The 24,331-nt window shown below is 31.9% G+C and overlaps 1 protein-coding gene across 35 annotated transcripts in view; it reads left to right on the forward strand.

Annotated features, from left to right (window-relative positions):
• BAZ2B (bromodomain adjacent to zinc finger domain 2B) overlaps positions 1-24,331 on the forward strand; it is a 325,060-nt gene that overhangs the window by 234,229 nt on the left and 66,500 nt on the right. For 25 of the 35 annotated variants that reach the window (XM_031960628.1, XM_031960627.1, XM_031960595.1 and 22 more), the window contains 4 exons: positions 6,666-6,876; positions 13,444-13,569; positions 20,523-20,615; positions 21,090-21,151. In XM_031960628.1, the coding sequence (XP_031816488.1) occupies positions 6,666-6,876; positions 13,444-13,569; positions 20,523-20,615; positions 21,090-21,151 (492 nt within the window). The remainder of the gene's footprint in view (positions 1-6,665; positions 6,877-13,443; positions 13,570-20,522; positions 20,616-21,089; positions 21,152-24,331) is intronic. The other 10 variants (XM_031960612.1, XM_031960620.1, XM_031960622.1 and 7 more) reach the window with 1 other exon arrangement.

Below are 24,331 nucleotides of genomic sequence, written 5' to 3' on the forward strand. Positions count from 1 at the left end.
CACACGAAGATCTATATGAATTGTTGCAAAGTAAACTAACAAGAATGAGGAAAATCATTGTGTACAATAAGAAAATGCTGTACTGATGAACAGCTGTGAAAGATGTGGCTACTCTACAATGATCCAAGACAATAAGACTCATAATGACAAAATGTTGTCAACCTGCAGACAGAGAAGTCTTGAGAAAGAATTGATGAACTATTGCGTGTAATTTAAATTCTAATTTTTTTTTGTTTTCTTTTTTCTTTTTTTTTTTTTTTTTTGGTACTATATCTAAGGAAATATGTTTTGTGTGATTTCAAAAGTATAATTGATATATTTGCCTTCTCAGTAGAGGAAAGATAAGAGGGAGAGGGGGATACGTTCTGGCACTCAAAATTTAAAAATAAAAGAATGGCACAAATAAATAGGATATTTAAGACTTCTACTTAGATTTACCCTACTTTATTCTGAAACTTTGAAATAAAAATATTGACACTATTAGCTCTCAGAATTTATTGTATTACAGAGCATAATTTCATACTATATCTATTTAGTATTAGATTTAAGAAGACATCTAGGGATTTAAAACCAGTGCATATTACTGTCAACAGGACTCAAATAATTTTAAAGCAAGCTATGCTGCCGTGACTGAGGGCTCACCATATTCCACCCCAGATGTGATTTCTATTGCCTCCCACTTTCATTTGATTGCCATTACTTTTCCCCCCTTTTTATCTAGTATCCTGATAGAGAAAACAATTGTTTTTTCCATACCCGTGCTCCCTGGAAACATCCCATCCTCCTCCTTAGGTATTTAAAAGGAGGTTATTAAAAGAGACAGGAAGTGAGGTGGTACAGCAGGTAAAATGCAGGGCCTGGAGTCAGGAAAACAAGAGTTCAAATCTGGCCCCAGGTACTTACTAGCTTTGTGACTTTGGGCAAGTCACTTAACCCTGTTTGCCTCAGTTTTTTCATCTGTAAAATGAACTGGAAAAGGAAATGGCAAAGCATTTTTCAAGAAAATCTTAAATGGAGTCATGAAGAGTGAGACATGAATTAAACAATAACAGAGATAGCATGATATAGGGGGTTATGAACTGAGATGTGGTTAAGAAAACTTGGGTTCAAGTCTTTTATTTTTCCAACTCATCATAGCTTTTGTGACCCTGGATAATTCATGAAATTTCATAAGAGTTTTTTTGCCAACATCCTAAAACTGTAATTTTTACAGAAAATGTCAACTGGCTTTGGTAAAGATGCTTTTCCTCAGGCAAATTTCCTCTGTCAATGAAATTAAAGGTTCAGATCTTGTTATAGGAAACAATTTAGGAAGATAGAAATAATTGGGAAAAAACCCCACAAAATTACTAAGGTCAAATTCATACTTGTAATCTGCTTTCTTTTTAGAAGAGATTCCCTTTTTAACTTACATCTCTATAAGCAAGCCTACGATGTTGTCTCATTTCTGAAAGTTGGGTCAACAAATTTGGTTCGACAAAGCTTTGAGTAGGTATCTTTGTGTCTAGAATACATCTCTACAATTTTTAATTCTGGATTTAGAAACCTACTTCACTCTTCATACTCCTCAAATAAGTTTTCAGAACTGCTAATAGTTTGGCCTTTCCTTCGATTCGCTGTTATTTTCTGGCAATGATAATTTGAGAAGCAGTGTTTTGCCAAAGAAAGCAGAGCATATATTAACCATATTAACAAAAGAGAAGGAAATAAATATTTATATAGCATCTACTATGTGCCAGGCACTCTATTGGAGTAGTAGTAAAAGACACTTTGATATATGTCATCACGTTTGATCTTCATAACAACCCTGAGAGGTAGGTGATGTTTGTATCACCATTTTATAGATGAGAAAACTAAAATATACAGAGCTTAATTGACTTGTCTGGGTCACATGGCTAATCTGATAAGTGCTTTGTAGTTGGATTTGAACTCATGTATTCCTAACTGCAGGTCCAGTGCTCTTATCTACTAAACCACTTATAAGGTGAGCAAAATTGAGTATATAGAAGTTACTAAATGGCATCATCATAGTTTTAATATGTTTGATCATCCTTATTATTAGCTGCCTAATGTCAACTATATACTGTAACAAAGATCATCACATAAATTAAGAAAACTCTTCATTCTTAATTATTGGTTCAAATTACTGGGATCGTTATATGAATCACTTTAAATTTTGGGAGATTTTTTTTTTTTATTTAAGAGAAAATGTTACTTTTAAATCTAAATACATTTAAAATACTTTTGGTAATTGGCATGTAATAAGTACTTAACAAATGGATATAGGAGAATTTGAGATAGTGGTTCAGATTTTAGCAATACATAATGACATGAGTCTCAGGCAACTTTCCAAAATTATAGATAGGTTGCAGTCTGCATAGGTGAAGAGAAATGGCATTGTTTCTGCTTTCTCTTAACTAATTTGTTATGATTAATTATTGTTGTAAATGCTGATGTCTCTTGGTGATTAGCATAATTAGCAAATAATAAATTGGTATTTAAATAAAATTGATCTGAGTAGGTTAATCAATTTATGAACTAGAAGAGATACCTTTAAAAATAGTTTAAAAACCTCTACTCTTAAGCAGTAGTCCCAGCATGGCTAATTGGTTTCCTAAGGGATGTAAGGAGTGAGTGATTGGCAGAGTGAGAATAGATTTCTACTTTCTTAGCTCTGAGTTCATTGTTCTTTCCACCATAACTTAATATTTTCTTGTCAAATTGAATCTTAAATGATCTAATTTACCCATGTCAGAATGAGAAAACATTTTATTAAAAGTAAAAATAAAAATTGGGGTTGAAGAATGTAGCATTTGGTTCCCAGATCTATTTCATCCTGCCACATGATTTGTGGGAGGCATTTTGGTATGATAGGAAAAAAATTTAAATTTGCAGTCAGAGAACTTGGGTTCAAGTTCCAAATCTTTCATTGACCACCTAATGACCTGCTCAAGAAGGTCCTTTCACCTAATATGTAAACTAATAATGAATTCTTTATTTTCTTTTCAAAATTGAAATCTTTTAAGGTATAGGTTAGTTAATTTCTTGTATATCCTTGAAATTGTAGAAATGTTTTAATTCAATAGATTTTTATGTCTCTGAGATAAAGGTTTTCAATGTATTCCTAATTTCATGAATTATCTGGCTTGCTTATTACCTTATTACACAGTCATAACTTTCCTCATCTATAAGGTAAGGTGAAGCCCCTCTGCCTTTAATAATGTTTTTTGATCTTGTCATTATTCTTTATTCTCAAAAGGGGATGTTCAAACTCATCTGACCAAGTATCCTGTGAAATAATGCAAGTTCTTCCATCTAACTGAAAATTTAGAGCAAGAATGACAATATTTATAATGATTTACCTCTTATAATTTGTCAGCTTTTTGGTCATTTGATAAAGATCATATTTAGAATATCAGTAGTAAAATTAAAGATTTCTAGAAAGTCTTTTTGTGGTGAATTTTTTGAAGAATTTTGCAGTGCTTCTGCCTGTCACACATTTTGTTAAATCTTTACATAATCAAATGCAACCAAACTTCCTTTTGTATTTTCTTTGTGGGTAGCTTTAGTGTTCAGACTCTTTTCTGATTTTGTTAAATCTGATGTAATTTTATCATAAAAATCTTTCTTATCATCTTTATCATAATTTGTCACATTCATGCCACAGTGATGGTAGAAGTGGACCTTTTGAGGGAGAATTGTTTTCCAATTTAAAAAAAAAACTGTCTAAAGTCAAAAGTATTTTGAATATTCTGTGATTCATCATGTTTTACTTTTTGGAAAGGGAGCTTTATAAAGTTGCTCACAAAGATAAAAACATGGTGCATAAATTTCAAATCAGGAAATATATCTTAATGATTAGAAAATGTCAGAGATATTGAAGAGCTGTTTCAGAGATAGGATATTAAATGTGCCTTAAGGTAGTCCCCAAAAGTTATTGAAGCAAAATGTTAGCATATTACATAGGTAGCATTATAAAGAGAATAAAAATAAAGTATTATGAAAATGGAACATGATTGAATTGTTATTTTTTTATACAAAATTGCAAGTGCTTCCCTCTTTAAAATTTTAAGAAATATTTCTTTTGACATAGAGTTACAACAATGTTTACTTTTTGATTCAATTGAAATTTTTGCAGAAAGTTAATTTTCTCATGTATTTCTCTATACCAGATTCAACAAATAAAACTTAAAATATTTTCTGTATGGCTAGGTGACAATTATTTGACTATAAGAAACTCTTTAGATTAGAAATGATATTGAGATTTGCTTGGGTTTTTTTTTTCCACGCTATTTTTTTCAAGGAACTTTATCAAAATTATAAAATAAAACGTGTTTTCTCTGTGCTTATCAAAATGAATGTGGTGTTGATCAAAACTGCCAAATTCGTTACTAGAAGGGTTCAAGTATAATGTTATTATTGTATTTATTATAATACAATCACTTCTCTATGCTTGAAAAACATGTTATTTTTATCCATATTCTTTTTTATTCCTTTAGGGAGATCAATTAGAGACAATCTATTCTGAAACTAAAACATTAGAAGTTAAGGAGAAAAAAAAATTACTTGAGATCATTTAATATATGTCTAAGTTTTTCTGATCCTAATATGTAAACTAATAATGAATTCTTTATTTTCTTTTCAAAATTGAAATCTTTTAAGGTGGTTAATTAATTTCTTGTATATCCTTGAAATTGTAGAAATGTTTTAATTCAATAGATTTTTATGTCTGAGATAAAGGTTTTCAATGTATTCCTAATTTCATGAATTATCTGGCTTGCTTATTACCTTCCTTTCCTACTACCCTTCTTTTCTTGAATTGGAATTTTGGTTTTTCACATTCCATTGATAGTTTTAAATACAAAGGATGAAATTTGAAACAATTATTAGTGCCTCTGGTGTGTCTGTGTGTATATATATGTAGCCATAGGTGGCTCTTTTCCGTTGGTTTCCTAACTAGGTAAAATATAACTTTGTATAAAATTGTATCTCTAAAAAAGAGGCTTCCAATAACGCGTTTAAAACTTGGCCTAAAATTGATTTTATTATTAATGAAGTAGTTTTAAGTGGAATGTAGATTGGTTTACAGTCTGTTTTATTGGACTCTTTCTTCTTCTCCAAGCACCACAAATGTCACTTTTATATTTTTCAATTTAGGTGATGCATGCTGCCTTGGTACCTAAGTGCATGATACAAAAATGAAAACCTAAACTAATCAAAAGCTTCCCATGCTGGGGAATATAAAACTGTTGTGATGGCTTACCTCTCAGGGCTTTATAGCCTCAAAATGCCTTTGGTGCAACAACTGTTCATATTGAGTTTATTATTATAAGTTCAGGTGAAGAATTCACATTATTCAGAATTAATTTCATTTTGTCTTCTGAAATTGAATATTAATGAAAAGAATCAGGGTAAAGATTGCCTTTCTATACAGGCATAATTGGATTAATTGCTGTTTTGCTTTGCATAGTTCTCTACTGTGTAGTGTTTTTGATGGGTTTTCATTGGTATGCAATGTTTCAATCTGGAAATAACTCTTTAACTGTTGTTTTCTAAATCACTTATTTAAAAAAAAAAAAAAAAACTTGGATTTGGAGAGGGAATTACTTATCATTAGCATAAGTAAATCAAACAACTACCCATGCCTAATTAATGGCAAGGAAGACCACCCAATATGAGGTCTCTTCCATATCACCTAAGTGAAAGCTAACCCAAATCTGAAACAGAGTAGCAATAGTGATCTATATTCAAATGTAGATAGAAGGCTTTATGGAAATTTAATTGGCTATAACTTTTTCAGGTCCTTTTCCCTTGATGCCTTCCATAATCAGTTGCTTAAAATGTAATGAAGGAATTTAAGACTGTCTTTAATTCAGATTTTCTGAAATAAATTAATGTACTCTCGAGACTTTATACTACAGTCATTTTAAATAAAACATCAACAAAGGAATTCATCCTTTCCAAAAACAGTGATCATCGTTCAGAAAAATAAGTAAATAAAATCTCAAAAATATCACCTGAATACTCTATTTTTTCAGGTTTTGTCCTTGTTTTATGCCAACCTGAGAAGAAAAAAAGGAAAAGAAAAATAATTTATATCCCTTTGATTTACAAATAAACTATTGATAAATCATATTTTTCATATTTATCATATATTTATCATATTTATCATATTGATAAATTCATTTTTATTAATATTTATAAAGCATGAGAAAACCAATGCTGGGGGGGGGTATGTCTTTAACAATATTATAGTTCTTAAATTATAATGTCATATGGTTCTTTAACTTTCAGTTGAATTGGTGAGCTAGAATCTTCCTATTTATCATAATGCTGTTTGAAAGGCCAGTGTTGCTTATTCTGTGATAGTAATCACACTGTTGACAAACTGCAGCAAATCAATTTAACCAAAAGTTACCTTCATAGTGTTTGGGGAATTTAAATAATACGTGTAAGCTGACTCCAAAAACAGAAATAATTGTGTATTCTCTGAAATATAAATTGTATAAAATTGTTTCCAGTTGTGTACATTTGAAAATTTCAATGAAATTATCCTGTCTTTGAACTTGCTGAATTTTTTATACCTAGATGTTTTTACCTACATATATTGGTATTTTATGTTCATTTTTGTTTATAATACATTTCTGTAATATATTAATTAAAAGGGAATGCAGTGGTGTCTTCTGAAGGAAGAGGAAGTCATCCCCCGAATCAGGGCAATGGAAGGTCGTAGAGGACGACCACCCAATCCAGATAGACAGCGTGCTAGAGAGGAATCCAGAATGAGACGGCGCAAAGGTCGACCTCCAAATGTTGGCAGCAGTGAATTTCTTGAAAACACAGATGCCAAACTCTTAAGGAAGCTGCAAGCCCAAGGTAAGAAATAGAGTATGTATGATTGAAATTTTATTTTAGTATGTGTGAAAAGTTATCTACTTATTTGAAGGCAAGTATTTTTTATACCTTTACCTTAGTGCATTTTGTATGTGTGTGAGCTAGACTTGGGAATGTAAACTTAGCTGTACATCCACATCTCCTTTAGGCTTTTACTTCTAGTTTTCAAAGAGTGGAGAATGTGGAAGAGAACAAAACAATGGGAAAATAAGGATTACCTACTAGTAACTGGAGTTCTTTGATTGGGTAATCTCCTTTTAAGAGCCACTCTCACAAACATGCCCTGCCATGTATGCTTAGAATATGTGTCCCAGCCATATAATCCAAAATACAGAGTTGGGGGTCAAGCTGCTATGGCTTGCATAGGGAGGGAATCGACCAGCACTTGGCACATGCTACAAGGCACGTGCCAACCTTCTGGAAATTCTCATTTCAACAGCTCCCGATTCCTTGAGGTGGTACATGTGAATAACTCCAATATGTATGGATCTGTGGAGTAAATTTTCAGTCAGAGAACTCCCATTACTGGTAAGTAACCCAGTCTTTTAGTTTGGATTCTTGTGTAGTCCTCTAAATTACCTTTATTTGAGCTTTTGAAGGTAGTTTTATAATCCTAATTATAAGGCACACTTTTCCATATTTTTTTCTTAATGCCCAATTATCCCAAGATCAGAATCAAGAAGTATTTAAAGTGTATCAGAGGATACTTCTTTTGAGTAGTGCCTTCTTATCAAGCTGAAAGAGCTCAGAATATCTGATATAGTTATGATTCAAAATGGCATGTAATAGCTATTGTGATAAAATTTCCATGTCATCCCTGACATATAAAAAGCTAACTGAAATAAGCATCTGTTCTGGGATGTAAATATTCAACCATCAGAAACGATATCACAGGTTTCTGGTTACACATCTATATGTTTGCTTTTGAACACATATGTGCAGTGTACATAGTATATACATAGTGTATATGCAATGAAGTTTTATACCTAAAAGTTTAAACAATCATGGGATTTAATTTATTTCTAACAAGTACTTATGAAAAATAATCCTCTAACCCCTAATGAAAATCATAATGCTGAGGGAGCCTTTCAAAAAAAAAAAAAAAAAAGCTTTTAAAAAAAATGTCCTTAGTATACTTTATAAAAAGAGACTATTTCGTTTTATTTGACCTATTGTACTTACATCATAGTTTTACCACCTTATTTATACTTTCTTTTGAATTCTTTTTAGAAAAGCATGTGCTTTAACAAATAAGTATTGGTACAAATAAAAGGAAGCTAATATTTGGCAAGTATAAGTGAAGGAGAAGTGCAAACTTTAGTTTCCCATTATGTAATTAGGCAACTGGATAGTATGAAGGATGTGTGAAAGAATGGATGGTGTGTATTGATGGTTTGCATTACTATGTTATGAGAATTTAAGATATGTTGCTGTTTGAAATATGGCTGGACTTTGTCATTTATGCTTAATAAGCCTATGTGATATAAAGTATTTAAATGTTATTGTTAGATAATTAGAATAATTTTTATTTCTTAAAATAGAAAGGAAAAGTAATTGCTATTAGAATACAAATATGTTTGCTTTGTCTTTCATCAGTGCATTGTACAATGTCTTGCAAATCCATTATTTGTATTCTTCATAATCCTTGTAAAATATGTATGATGATGTTTGTTTAATGCCTTTTTTGGTAACAATTAAATTTTAAGCAGCATTTAACACTGTTAATCTGTTACTCCTTGACATTTTGTCCTATTTTGGTTTCAGTGCCATGATGCTTCTAGTCCTTTTTTTTTTTTTTTTTTTTTAAATTTCTGAGCCATCCTTTTCCATTTTCTTTGTTGACTCCTTTTCTTATCACTGACTCCTTAAAGTATATGTTTTGCAACTTCTTAATCTTAGACTTCTTCTCTCTTTACTTTTTTTCTTACTAATCTAATCTCTTGTGTTTTACTTACACAGATGATATCCAAATCTCTTAATGCCAATCCTTCTTTCAGATCAAAAATTTCTATTGGATACTTATCTCAATCTGAATAGCCTATTCATCCTTCAAATTTGTCCTTTTCAAAACACATCAGTTAGGTCAAGGATATCTCATCTTCTTTCTTTCTTTGGTTTCTGTAAAGGTGCTCGGCTCTTTGCTAATTAAAAAACTTCTACCTGATTCCATAATACACTCTCCTTTATAGACAAACTCCTGTTTATAAAATTGCCTTTATTTCCTGTGTTCCCACTCACTTCTCTACTGAAACTGCTTTCTACAAGTTTATTATGATTTGTTAATTGCTTGATCTTCTGGCTTATTCTTCAATATCAGCCTTTTTTTTTACTTCTCTGTGGCATTTGATATTGTTAACATACTTCTCTTTCTGGATATGCCTTCCTTTTCCTCTTTCTTTCTGCCTTACTATACCTCATGTGTGTATCCTATATCTGAATCCATGGTATCTTCCCATACTCTACTTTGGGCTCTGTTCCTTTTATCTAAATACCTTCTCTTGGTCTTTTATCTCTAGTCACACAGCTGCCTTCCTTCTTCTGGTCCTTTTCACTTATCACCTAGACCAGTACTGTCAACCTCAAATAGAAACTGGGCGCCACTGTCCCCAAGAATAAGGATCCCTGTGGACTTCATGTTGACATTTTAATCTAGTTTAGGGGGCATAGTTTCGTGTTTGACACTTCTGAACTAGACTATTGTGAGATCCTCTTCCAAGAGCAAGGTCCAGAAGGACCTTTCTGCCTTACAGACACTTTCTTCTCCTACTTTCTCCAAATAGTAGCTAATGAAACTCTAAGCAGCATTTAACATTATTGATCTATTCCTCCTTGACACTTTGCCCTATTTTGGCTTCAATGCCACGTATCTTTCTGTGTCTTCCTGTGTCTCAGGACTTATTGTGTCACTCTTCCATTCAAAAATTTTGAAATTTAAAGTTCTTTCTGGTTCCACGCCATCCTTGGAAATATTAAATATAATACCCCTTTATGTATTTCCCAACCAAATTGGCATACAGCATCCATACTTTTGCAGCTGTTCCCATGCTTCAAATGCATTTTTCTGCCATTTGGAATCTATAGTTTACTTCACAAGTTCATGTCCCTTATTCTACAAAAAAACCCAAAAAGAACTTTTTCTGATCCCTTTAACTGTCCCTCTTAAACTATGATATGTATTTTTAAGTTGTTTAAAATAACCTCCTTGGTAGTAGGGATAGAAATACAGAGGACAAAATTATTATAGAAAACATATTAAACTTTTCTTGGTCACTTAACACTTTTCAGAATGTAATGAAGTCTAGGTGGCAGAATTCAAGGTATGCTTGTGATTCTGTATTTTTAATAAATATTTTATCCAACGCTAACTTTTGTATTTAGTTCTTCAGACTTATCATTTATCATATTGCTGACCCCATAAAGCAGCTAAAGTTCAGTTGAACATATGATTAATAAGTACGTGGTTGTGTGAAGGGCCTTAGTGAATATAAAGGTGGAAATAGCTCAAGTAGCTTAAAATCTTTTGATAGATAAGATACATATATCTTTATATGTGAATAGGGGAAAGAAGACATTTAGATAAAGTGCTATAAGAAAATTCAAGAAAAGAGCATTCATAGCTGGAGAATCAATGAAAGGATCATTTATGAAGTTAACACATAAATTGAGCCTTGAAGGAAATAGAAAAATTTGAAAGGCAAGGATGAAAGAGTACACATTCCTAGAATTAAGGGAATGCTACACTTGTAGCATTTCTAAAACAAGCTGAAACCTTAGTGTAACATGCCTTAGGCTCCTGATGTCTTATTGCTGTCTTGTTCTTTCTCTTTGAAATGGAGTATAAAAATAACTCACTTTTGGAACAATAAGTATTAGAGGAGGGGTTACTGTTTTCCATGTGAAACTGAGCACCTATCTAGTGTTTGAAGTACTTTTGATTAAGCTTTTAGTAGCTTGAGTTGGAAGATTTTTTTTTGAGGGATTGAAACTTTAAAATAAGTTTGTTGAGGAAGGGGTAAAATAAACACCATCAATTCTAAAACAAGTAACTACATTACAAGGATACACCTTTATAAGATTTAGTTAAAAATCTCTGTGCAATCAAATCTGCCTAATATTTAAGCCATTGGCTCTAACAGAACCATGACATGTTTAATTAATCAGTGTAACAACACTGATTCTGTTTCTTGAGCTTTTAGATTTACCACATAATAAAATCCATGCCACATAAATATGCTGGGTTTCTAAAGCTATTCTGAAATGGCAGACAGAATGATAATATTCTGTTTAGAAGAATTTTGGCCAACATTTTGCTAGAAGAAAAATGCAATTCCATGATAGTAATCGGGCATCTTAACCTTCCTCTTGAGGATAGTTAAAATGATTATGATTTTTGAAATCTTATACTATTTCTTCTATAATGCTTTTGTCATGGAGAAGCTTCATGTTGATACTAATCAATCCTTCAATAGGCAATCCATAGCATTTAGGAATTTTACCATGTTAAAGGTAATAACTAAATCTATATTGTTTCTTTAGCTAAAGCTATTCATAATGGAGAAAGGTATATTTTAGGTGATCACTGAATTATGATATCTTAACTCTTTAAGATCACCTGGGTACTCATAAGGGAGTTAAGTGAGTTATAATTCTTCTATAGTACTTCAGGGGATCATATTCAATATGGATAACTTTATAGGACCTTGAATTTAACAGCTGCCTTAAGTATCTCTAGATGTCTTTGATCATTATATTGCATTTCCTCTCTCATTTTGGTTTATAGATAGATCAATTGATAATTATATTGAAAGAAAAATTTCTATAACCATCACTTTCATTAGCATTATAAAAGATTAAACTTTTTAAAAAGATGTAGTCTGTTTTTTTAGATTCATTCAACTCGTCACTTTTATCTTCTTTCACCTATGCCTTCTATTTCTTATTTCTTCAAATAAGCTTCAAGTAGAAATCTCTACAATGATGAAAGAATAGATAGATAAATGAATGCTATATTCTAAATTCTAGGAATGCAAAGACCAAGAAGACAGTTTTTTTTTTTTTTAAAGTTACATTTTAGTAGTGGAAGACAATATACATAAAAGGGGGAAAGTGACATTTTGTATAGTTCACTAGGTGTTGGTGTGGAGACTTCTCTGGCACTTAATAAGACTGAATTATCCAGTCCAGTAGTCCCGGGTTTCCCAGTGTATGTGGAGGTGATGACCAAAGCAGAGACAATGTGTTGTGGATGTGAACAGGAATGAAAATCCTGCTCGCTTCCATCTTTTATGATTTTCCTTAGAGGCTCAGCTCAAATGCCACTTTCTTCTTTGAGCCTTTCCTGTTTCTTCTAAGTTGTGAGTGCTATCTCCTTCCTCAGGTCATTTATTCATCTATATATGTTATATCCTCAAAATAGCATAAACTTGATGGAGAGGTTATTTTTGTTTATATTTTTAAAAACATTCAGCATTTGAGTGTTTTGTATTTTAAAATTATTAAATGCTTATTAAATGAATGAATAAAACTTATTTTGCTAAAAATTTTTATTCGGTGCCCAGTAGTAGTCATATCAATTGTGAGCATGTTTTTTCTTGGTGTCTGCTATACCCAATATACTGTTTAGTAGATATTAGCTCCAAGAATTACTCATTCCACCATTCATATTCATATCTAAGTTAAAATTTTTTTATGTGTGTGTGTAGAAGGAGTGCTGCTATAAAGTAATTATGTGGACAGTTTTTATTTTCTACTAGTACTTTTTAATAATTATTTGGTTGTGTTGCTTTCTAGAGTTTAGCATTGTCAAGAAGTAGTTTCTAGTATCTAGTGCTCTAATTTATTAATTGCTTATTATGATCTTTAGACTCATTTGCAAGCAAAATTATAATTATATTCTATATGTATATCATGATTTACCTGTTTTTTGGTGGGCTGAAAAATGGTATAAATAATATGCTGGTGCTTTGCAAACTTTCTAGTCTAGAAGGTCTAATGACTTTGACCTCTCTATAAATCAGCAATGTTGCTGACATTTTCATAGGAAAACCTGATAATGATCAGCTTATCCGATGCTGATGTACAATGAGTTTGTCTAAAAGACTTATTCTTCTATCCAATGACATTTTTGCTCAAACATAGTTTTTAATTTTTGAAATCTATTCAGCATCATCAGTCATTACAAACATTATGTTGATGATTGTACTGCTAACATATTCAAAACTCCCATTTGTTTATATTCATTTGGTGATTGTTTTGGCATGGCATACACAGTATGAAAAATATATCACTATAGACCCTGGTGCCTAGCCTATTCCCAAGATCATATTCAGGTATTCTTACAAAATGATATTGTGACAGTTTAATCTATTTTAGAGAGGAGGTTGAGTCCATTTTTTTTTCCTTTCAAGAAGAAAATGACCTTTTTTATGAGCCTAGCCACTAAGAGGATGGATTAGAGAAGTATTAGTTTCCTAGTCCTTCTCAGAAATATAAGGGGCCATTTAAAGATTTTCTGGAAAAAGAATAAGCAGAAGAATTAATCAATTTCAGGAGAACTTATGGTTTATGACAAACACCAAGAAGAATTGACAAGAGATGTGTCAATTAACCATGAAAAGAGCCGGAGATCCTTTCACACAGGAATCGGCAAAAAGGGAGGAGGATTCCAAGGAGTTAGTGAGTATCACCCTGAACACTCACTGTGATTCACTTTTTTTAAAAAGTTTTTTTTCCTACATATTTAGTGAAGATTTGCTGATATCAGGTAGCACTGACACTTTTCTCCTCCAGTTCTTTTCTTCAAATAACCTTTACAGAATAAAATACATAATTTAGTATTGGTATGTTTTCGCTACTGTTATAAGGACATTTGGAGCAGATTTATTATTATATTTTAGGCTTTAAAGCCTTCTCATCTTCCAGGTACTAGTTACCCATGCTGCCCTTGGGTTTCAAATACTTCTCAAATTAAAATATTTTCTGGACCATCTGTCAGCATTAAAGGCCTTTGAAGAATAAATGGACTTTTCTGAGATTATTGGAGCAAAGACAAGTGAAATCCCATGAAGGTAGAAAGTTCTAACTGAAAAACCATGATGCTGATATGTTGAAATATCCTCTATTTTCTAATTTTTAAAGTAAAACAGAAGATATTATTCAGGTAGTTATATTTTTAGTTCATAGAATTTCACTTTATGTCCAGTGATGATTCAAATTTCTCACTTATGTGATCATAATAGAGTTCTAATTGCCTAAGTGGTCTGCCTGAGTAGCCACTGGTTCCTCCAAGGCTGGTTACAAACCTCTTTGAGGTTCCTATGTGATCAGGAAGGAAATAAGGGTAAGAACATAGTAACGAGGAATGTAACTTGGTGAATATGTGCATCAAGTTGTTGAAAAAGAATTAGCTTTAGGAAAAAAAAATAGTCCAGTTGTTTTAGTGTGATACAAAGTGTAAAAAAAGATGTATGTCTAAGAACCTGATGTCTTTTCCATGCAAACATTTTGTTAGGAGAAACTGTGTGATTGATACCTTAATTGATATAGCAGTGATCAGTACCATCCAAAAACAAAATATTAATTGTCTTGTTGGATGTAATATGCGCTGGAAAGCTGTGGAGATATAAAATTCCCCCCAAAATTTCGCTGGTAATGGGAAATCTGTCAAAATCTAAAATCTGCCCAGAGTAACTGGACCATATTCTTTGAGAATGTCCATTATCATCATGAAATCACTGTCTTTGGGTAGGAATAGATCTCCAGAAAAATGTAGGGATATTTATGTAATGTGATTCATAAAAGGGAGCAAATGCAGGAATCCACAGACAACTCCTCATCTTATCTTTGATATCAACATAAAAGTCTGTATGTGTTGACTGGTGTTTTGCCAGATAAAGGTTAACCAGAAGACTATCAAAAGTCACCTGGGAAACCAAGTGAGGGTCATAGTCTTCAATGACCCAAAAGTTAACCTGTCATAGAAGAGACTCTTCCATACTTCCCTGCAAAGGTACATAGAGGTGGAGAAAAGTGCATGAGTACTTCATCAGATCGGAATTTCTCCTCTAATGAATAAATGATTCCATTCACCGTACCTTGTGTGAATGAATCATGTGTTTACAATAGCTGTCAAATGATTCTTGATCACATACAACAGATATGTTGACTGAAATTCTCTGATCACATAATTTCTGGCAGAATAATAATTTAGGTCCCCTACAAAATGCCTAAACTCAGGTTTCTAATGGGCCATAAACCCATAAATAAAACGACTTGAGGCAGTGGGACACCTAACCTGACACTGATTCAGATTTAGTTTTACTTCCAGTTTCCTAATCTGGTTGTGATATGATACTGCTTCCGCTGATAATAACAGTTTTTGAAAAGGCACTGTTATTTCCAATATCTCTTTTTAGACTATAACTATACTTGATAGCCAAAAGTTTTCAGAATAAGAAGGTTCAGGAGTTCAGGAGATCAGAACATGAATTGATTTGGGTTGGGGTGGGGAGGGGGCTGTGGTGGTGGTGGTCATTAAAAATTGACCCATAGAATCTTAAAATGAGATTGAAGGGACCTATAAGACCATATATTCTGATAAGTATCTGACTCAAGAACCCCTTCTCCTGAAGTTCTGTCAAAGAATCACTCAGCTTTTGCTAGAATACTTAGTGAGGGGAAAGCCACTGATTTGACTCTATTTCTGGATAGCTGTATCTATTAAGAATTTCTTTAGCTGAAGTTCCTTCATGGCTGGAATTCCTCCTCACCTCTGCCTCCTGACTTTCCTGGTTACCTTTATGTCACAGCTAAAATCCTGCCTCCTATAAGAAGCCTTTCTCAATCCTCCTTAATTCTAGTGCCTCCCTTTTTTTGATTTCCCAGGGCATAATGATCTTGAACATAGGCCTTCTATTATATATTTTGTTTGAACATATTTGTTTTCCTGTTGTTCCCCCAGTATACTAAATTCTTCAGAGTTCAGAGACTGTCTTTTGATTTTGATTGTACTTGTTTGTACTCAAACACATTGAGTACAATATCTGGTATGTTGTTGTTGTTCACCTATGTCCAAACTTTTCATGACCCCATGGACCATAGCAGGCCAATTCTGTCAATTGGGTTTTCTTGGCAAAGATACTAGAGTAAGGCAAACGGAGCATAAATGACTTGAATTGTCCAGGGTCATGCAGTTAGTAAATATCTGAAACTGAATTTGAACTCGGTGTTCTTGACTCCAGGTCCAACATTCTATCTACTAAATCATTTAGCTATAATACCTGATTAATATTTCCTGAGTGATTGAAATTTTTCTCTCATCAATTTTTGATCTTGGTCATAATTTTTATCTTGGAGACTAATTCTTCTTCCTCATGATGGCCTGTCAAATATATAGACTATTATCCTTTCCCAAGTCTTCTTTCTCTACTTTCCCAGACTAACCATCCTAGTTTCTTTAATCATCCAATTTAAGGCCCTTTGCTCACCTGGGCCTCTCCCTCCTGAAATATGACAACCCAAACTGATTATAACTTTCTAAATATGGTCAAATCTGGCAAGAGTACAAGAGATTGTTCCCTGCAAATCTGATGAAGTTTAATATCAATTTAGTTTTTTTTGCCTTCATATTATACTGTTGTTTCTCTTAAGTATTAAAACCCCAAGATGAAGGATTACCTAGATATCCATATGTGTCTTGTGACACACACAGAATTTATGTAGTAAATTCTTTTTTTTTTTTTAAACACAAATGTATAACTCATTATGTATGCCCTAACTAAGTTTCAGTTTAATAGGTTCAGCTTAACATTCTTGGTAGTGGAATTATTAACTTTTACAACAAAGAGATTATATTGGTTAGTTGGAGTAGATTAGTATTTAATGGTGATTAAATACCACTTAAGTTGTTGAAATGTCCTTTCTGGGAGTTAGGACATTTGAATATCCAATTATATTATAAAGAGATAATTTTCAAATATATTTGATAGGAGTAAAAAAAAAAATTGGATCAGATCTTGATGAGGAATAATCAGGAAAAAGAAAAGCTCAGTAGCAAGGATTCATTATAGCATAACTAAGATTATAAATTATTTAGAGAAAGATTTATTTGGTAAAACTGGTAGTTTTTAAAACTAGAGTGCAGTTTGCCAGCAATTACGTTTAATTGACATCTTATAGTATATACCCTAAGGAGTTCAACATGATTGCCTAAATTGGAAAAGTCACAACATAAAAAGTTAGAAAAAAATAAAATCAGATGCCTTTTCTATCTCTGGCTAGGGGGAGAAATTTAAACAAGAGGTAAAGTTGATCACAAAAAAATAAAATAGATCATTTTATTTATGTAAAATTGAAAAAATGGCACACAAAAAAATCAATGTAGCTAGGATAAGAAGTGAAAAACTGAGGGGGAAAAAAGTTTGCCTTAAATATCTCTGATGAGGGTCTGATAACCATGTCATAATAGAGAATTAACCAGGAGCTACTCACCATTGTTTCAGTAGTTAAAAGAATATTAACAAACAGTTGTCATATGAATCACTGCTCTAATTTATTAATTATAAGAAAAATGCAAGTCAAAATAACTATCAGATTTTACTTCACATTTGAAAAGATCTCCAAAGATGTCAAAAGTAGTAAATAATCTGTGTTGGAGTTAGGAATTCCAGTTATTTTGGAAGACAATTTAGAATTGACTTTAAAAACAAAAAGCAAATAATGTGGCCCTACCCTTGATTCAGAAATCACATTTATAGACATAGGTCTTAAGGAAGACTAAGACAAAACTAAAGACCTGTTAAATATCAAAATATCATTAACAACACTGGAGGACCAAAAAAAGATTCAAGGTAGATGTCTGAATCTAGACATAAACTAGCATTTCTTATGGTACACAGATCTAATACTATATTCTAGTACTAGATAGAAAGGTTGAAAATAAAGAATTAAGAGAAACATAATCCTAGGAAGAACTCTATGCCCTCATGCAGAGTAAAGTAAGCAGAACAAGGAAACTAATATAGATAATGACTATAATAATAAAATGGAAAGAATTTTTAAAAATGAAACTGAATGCGATGAAATTATAATGACTAAAAAAGGATGCTTTTCACTTGTGGAGAATACTTGAGAAAATATACCTCTCTTTTAGAAATGGGAATCTATAATATTAAAGCCCATAACGTTCATGAGTGTTCCTTGTGATAGAATTATATTTATCTTTCAACACTGTTACTCAACCCCCCCAGAAATTAATTTCTTTGCCGTAGGAAAAAGTTCATTTATATACTGATACAGTGTTGGTTGATTTTGCTGAATTTCTAAGTCTTTCTTTTTACAAGGAATGGCCCACTGGGTAGAAGGAAGAGATAGATATATTCATATATGAAGTTGCCATTAGAGGATTACACAAATTTTAAAAGCTATACCCCTTATAGGAGTAATTCCTGGAAATTCTTAGGTTTTTCATTCAGACTGGTGAAGGGAGAAGTCAAGGAGAATTCAGGGATAAGCTATCAGTAGTACTTAGCAAAAATCATACTAAGGCCAATACATTAATGAGTGTTCCTTATGATAGAATTATGTTTACCTTTTAATATTTTGTTACTCGGCCTCCCCAGAAATTAATCTCTTTGTCATAAGAAAAAGTTCATTTTTAATTTGATGATCATTGGGAAGAAAAGAATTGGTCTTCCAAGGTGAAACTAATGGGGAAATGATATAAAACCTGTTTTTACCATCATAGAACCTTCCCTTTTTCATAACTTTGTAAGCTGTGGGTGCTGCTGTTTTCCTGGTGGTGATTAGGCTGACCTAACTACAATACAAATAGAAACTCCACCCAAGTATTTGCCTTGCCCCTTCATTAGAGGTCAACTCTAAGCACAGTAAACTTGAATAGATACCCTCAGGTCAAGGGCCAAAAGCTTTTATAAGATTCCAGGATGTGAAATGAGATTCCAGACCACTTTAATGGTGACTACATGTAGTTCTCAATTCAAGGAGCATGAGAAGCTGACCCAGGTCAGAGCTCATATGGTATGGAATACTTCCCTAAACCAGTCTTTTAGGGGCTCTTTATTCTAGGCTAATTCTCTGCTTTAGACCTGGAAGAGTATGATTTTTGCAACTTCTTCAATACACTAAAGTTCCATTAATTTGAAATTTTCTCTACCGTGTATTTAACACATTTATTATTCCACTGCCATGCCAGCATTGATTTTTCACTTCCACTATTTTTTTTCAAATTTGAGATGGAAACTTCAAAATTTAAGTTTCATTTTTTTATTAATGTTTTAAATAATTTTTAAGATGTTAAATTTTTCTCTATTTGCCTTAGATATTAGGGCTGTGGAAAAAGAACTGATCTCAGACACCTGAAGAGCAGAATTGAATTTCTGTTTCTGACATACATAGTGATTGTGTTACCAATACCCCTCTCAGTGCCTTTAGGACAACTGTTTTAAGACGTAACTTACTGATAATGTGCTTTTTTGCTTTGGTAGAAGAAGTTTCCTTTACCAATCAAATTGCATTCCTGTAATTTACAGTAAATGTTTTACCAATCTGTTCTTTTTTCTTTTTTAATCTATCTTCACTATATTATTTTTACATTTTTTTTTTTATATAACTGAGTATATCAACATTGCCTCTACTGGTTTCCTTTTTTAATAGATGAGCAACCCATCTTTATTTATATAATTTCTTCTAAATCATCATGCACAAGATAAATGTGCTTTAATAGATAAATTTATCTTTCTGCCACAATTAAGATGTTATTCTTTTTTCCATTGCATTATAATTTTTATATTTACATTTATGATCCTGAAATTTATGTAGCATGCATGACAATATAAATCGATTCTACCACATTTTCCCAATTAGGAAAAAAGAATCCCTTTCTTTTTTCTTAAAATTTTTAAAACAATCATTTGTATGCATTTGGTTGTATTTCTAGCATCTATAATGTCTCATTGATCTCTTTTTCTGTTTTTTCCCCCAATGCCAGACAATTTCCATGAAAAATAATTAGTTTTAAAGTTTCAATAAAACAAAGTCTACTTTAATCACTGTTTTAAAGATATCTCCCTTTTTTTTTTCTTGCCCGTTTCTTTCTACATATAAATTGTTTTATGATTTTATTCAGGCCTATAAAGAAATTCATTGGTATTTTGATTGCTGTTGCATTGTCTATAAATTAAGTTTTTGAGAACACTGTCATCTTTACAATGTTGATCTTAGCTTATTCATGAAATCTGAATGACCTTCCAATTATTTAGCTCTTCCTTTATTTCCATCAGTTTTATAAAGGTTATGTGTATGTCAAGGTAAATTAATCCCCAAATGTTTAATTTCTTTGTTGCTATAAACTGAACTTCTTTATCCTCTTTCTAAAATATTTATTGTCACATTATTAGAGTGCATTTTTTCCCTGTCAAACACAAAAATAAGACAGATATGATTTCATTGTGTAAAAACAACAACAACCATAAAAATCATTCTAGATGTGCAAACAAATTTGGACATTTTCATTAAATACTCCTTATTAAAAGCTAAATTACTTTAGACCGTTTAAATTAGATGTGGTATTAAACTATCATTTATAGGCTCTGCCTTTTTGTATTTTTCAGAAATAGCAAGACAGGCAGCACAAATAAAGCTTTTGAGGAAACTTCAGAAGCAGGAACAAGCTCGAGTTGCCAAAGAGGCAAAGAAGCAACAAGGTAATCGATCAGTTCTAGAAGATTGTGAATTTTTGTAGTGATCAGTATTAAAATTCTTTTTTTTTAACTTTAAAATGAATTTTTGTGATTGTCTTTTTTATCTTACCATAATTTCTCCAGGTATCTTTCACCCCCTCTTTCCCAAAGACCTTTCCCATATAATGGATATGATTTTTTTCCCTTTTTAAAAAAAATGATTAATATTATATCTTTTTATTTACAAAACCTATGCATGGGTAATTTTTTTCAACATTGACCCTTGCAAAACATTCTGTGCCAAATTTTCCCCTCCTCCTCCCTTTTTCCCCCATCCCTTCTCCTAGATGGCTGGGAGTCGAATATGTTAAATTATATGTTGAATTTAATATATGTATACCTATTTAGTATTTAAATTCTTACTAGCAGGATTTTATTTTTTTATATTTATTCTTTAATCCATTTTGGTGAATCCTGCCCTTGGATTTTTTCCCATAGCAATAATGGCCGCTGAAGAAAAACGAAAGCAAAAGGAACAGATAAAGATAATGAAACAACAGGTATGTTTGGACACCCAATTAATTTTCCATAATGAAGGGCATGTTTTTGATTCTGTGTTTCTCTTATTTTTCAAGTAAATTTCAAAAATTACTACCTCTAAAATTGATGTTTTACATATTATTTATGATGTGTGGATCCTTTTTGTTTTTATATATGGACCTTTTAAGCAAAATTTTGTTTCCTTTTTGGAAGGCCAGTATGAGAAACCCAACAAATTAGCTATTATGAGTATTTAAGAATAAATGTTCATTTAAAGCTCTTTTAATATTTAGTTGAATTTTGAGTATACAAATTTTGAATGAATTTGTTTTAATAAATTTTCATGTAGAAGAAACAATCAGATATAGCCACTTATAGGCTAATAGGTGATTTACATCAGCTTCCAAATTTTAATTCATATTCTAACAGAAGTTTAGTAACTTTATATTTTAGCATTGTTTAAGCAATGTGGAATTTTTTTGTGAAATGTTTCTCTGATAGAAACTTGTTAGATATTAAGAAAAGCTAAACATTGCTTTGCTTTGGTTTTGTTGCTTAAGTGCCTTTGGAGTTGCTAAAAAGGCATCAACAATAGAAAAGTAAAATCTTGGAAACACTCCAGATTTTAAAAAAAAGCTTTCTTTTTTTTAGTATATTTGGAGTTCTGTCTTCTATTTTTTCTATGTGAAGTTAATTTTCAAACTAAGCTTGCCTAAGCAAAATACTAAAATTGACAAGGTAAGGTTTTCATCTTTGGAAATAAAGGATTGTATGAAACACTTTCGCATCTCCCTTTCATTAGGCATTAGCAATAAAAAAGAGATATGAAGGTGATTACTATACATCAGGTTTTTCATTTTTTACTTTATTATTCCCCTCTCATCCCTTGTTTTTCTGTGTGATCAGTCCACTTCCTCTTTTGCATCACATGTCATGATTATATCATCTTTTATGCTGTATTTCAATGCTGAAACAACTTATATGAAGATAAGTAAATGTAAACTATTTTGAGGAGATGAAGAGAACAGTGAGAAATAAGAGGTATTAAGAGAGACTTCAAAGAGTATTTTGCATCTGAATCTAGGCTAGGGGGAAAAAAAGATTAGATGGGCTTAAGGGGTGGTTTGTTAGAATGGGTAGAATATAGAATATCCCGTTTGTGGAAACAGCCAGTAGTCCTGTCTGGCTGAAATATAAAGCAAATGGGGGACTATCACCAGAAGTCCTTTAGTAATAGGGCCATTGTGTCAGCTTACAAATAACTGTAAACCATTCTGAATAGTTAAAACTGAACTAAGTAGAAACTTGAACATAGCCTAGATTCCTAACTTACTTACCTTCCTACAAAACAACAACTTGTGTATAACCAGTACTTTTTTCTATCCATATTTACAAAACTTGTAACTGTTAGTGAATTGCTATATCAGCTGCTTTTTTCCTTAGAAAAGCTAGTAGACAGTTAGATATCATAGCATGACATGCTATGGTCTAATATTCTGTAGATACAACTTAAATCACCCATACAATTCCTATTTGGCTTCTTGAACAATTTAATAATAACCACATAGCCTGAGCCCTTAGCCATGGCTCTATGGAAGCTACCACAGGATTCAAGGCACTCTGGTTCAACCTTTACTCAAAATCATTGTTTATAAGCCAATCCACAAGGTTTTCCTTTACTTGACCAGATTAGTTCAGAGTAAAAGTCACTAATTAAACAGCATAACATAATAGATTTTAGTGTGGGATTTGGAGCCACGGGGATATTGCTCTTGAGTGGAAGTAAGAAATCTTGAGAAATCTTAGGTCTTGAATTGTAAAGGACTACTGAGGTAGTCATGGTGTTTTTTCAGGGTTATAACCTCCCTAAAGGCAAAAGCCTTCTGCTGGTGCTTCTCCCAGTGAGGAACGACTCTGACATGGTCTAGTCTAAAGATGTCAGACTTGTCTTTCAGCCCAAACTAGTTTAAAATGTAATAGGTAAATGTTTTAATAAAATAAATTAAAATGATGTGTATTAGAGATAATGTTAATATGGACCATCAGAAATCTATATCTGTTTGACTTTGATACCTCTTATCTAAACTTGCCTGAAAGGAAATTAACATCAATATCAGCTATCACCAGGTATTGTCGCTTTTTATTCTTGAATGGTAGGTGCAGTAGCTATTATTCCTAGTTTCTTCTTAGCTGTCTAAAAAATTCCTTCACTCAATTTCACTGGGTATGTACTTTAAGGAGATAAAAGACATAAAGAAAAGTTTTATTTATAACTATAGATTCATAAAACTCGGGGGTTTTTGGCTTGTTTTTATAGTAACAAACTGGATGACCCAAATTCTCAGAAAATGACAGATATAAAAAAAAAAGACATCAGTAAAACTTGAAACTTATCCTAAGAATTCCCCACATTGCACACCCACTCAAAGCCTCTGAGACATATTTGGCATTTTCTCCTAGTCCTTAAGTATTCTAGTGCCCAAAGTATTGTGGCAAATAAAGTGCAGAGGTCCTTTGCCTATTCAGGTGCAAATCCTTTAGATCTAAAAGCCATGATCTTGAACAAAGAAAGTCTTAAAATGTAGTCAGTTTTTCAGCTTCTAAAGATGAATTGGTGAAATACCTACCTACCTACATATATACATATGTACACATATTTATATACATATCCATAATTTCATATACATTCCTTTGTCTCCTTGAAATTTAATAACAAAATAAATGTAATAAAATATAATTAATAAAAGGAGTTAAACATACAAATTTAAGGTATGTGCATTTTCAAAGAACATTTAGTTCCTTTAATGAATTTTCAGTTATAGACACTCATTGGTTTCCGAAATTGGTGAATGATCATTAATTTATTCAATTGAAAACAAAATTTGTGGAAATTATATTTACTAGTCACTTATATTGGGTACAGTGCTTTATACTTTTATGACATAATAGATGTTTTATGTTTTATACTTTTAAACTATAATTTTATATATTTAACTATATAATTTTATAACTAAAACTATTACTTAAACTTTTTAACTATGTTTTACACTTTTAAAAATTTTTTTATTTGATCTTTACAATGTCTCAGTGAAATGGGGCAAGTAGTATTTTAGATGACAATACTGATGTATAGATAATTTACTTGTTGAAGGTTACATTATTAATAGCAGATCCAGGATGGGAACTTTTCCTGATGCATG

The sequence above is a fragment of the Sarcophilus harrisii genome, chromosome 3, assembly GCF_902635505.1.
Source record: "Sarcophilus harrisii chromosome 3, mSarHar1.11, whole genome shotgun sequence".
Lineage (NCBI taxonomy): Eukaryota > Metazoa > Chordata > Mammalia > Dasyuromorphia > Dasyuridae > Sarcophilus > Sarcophilus harrisii.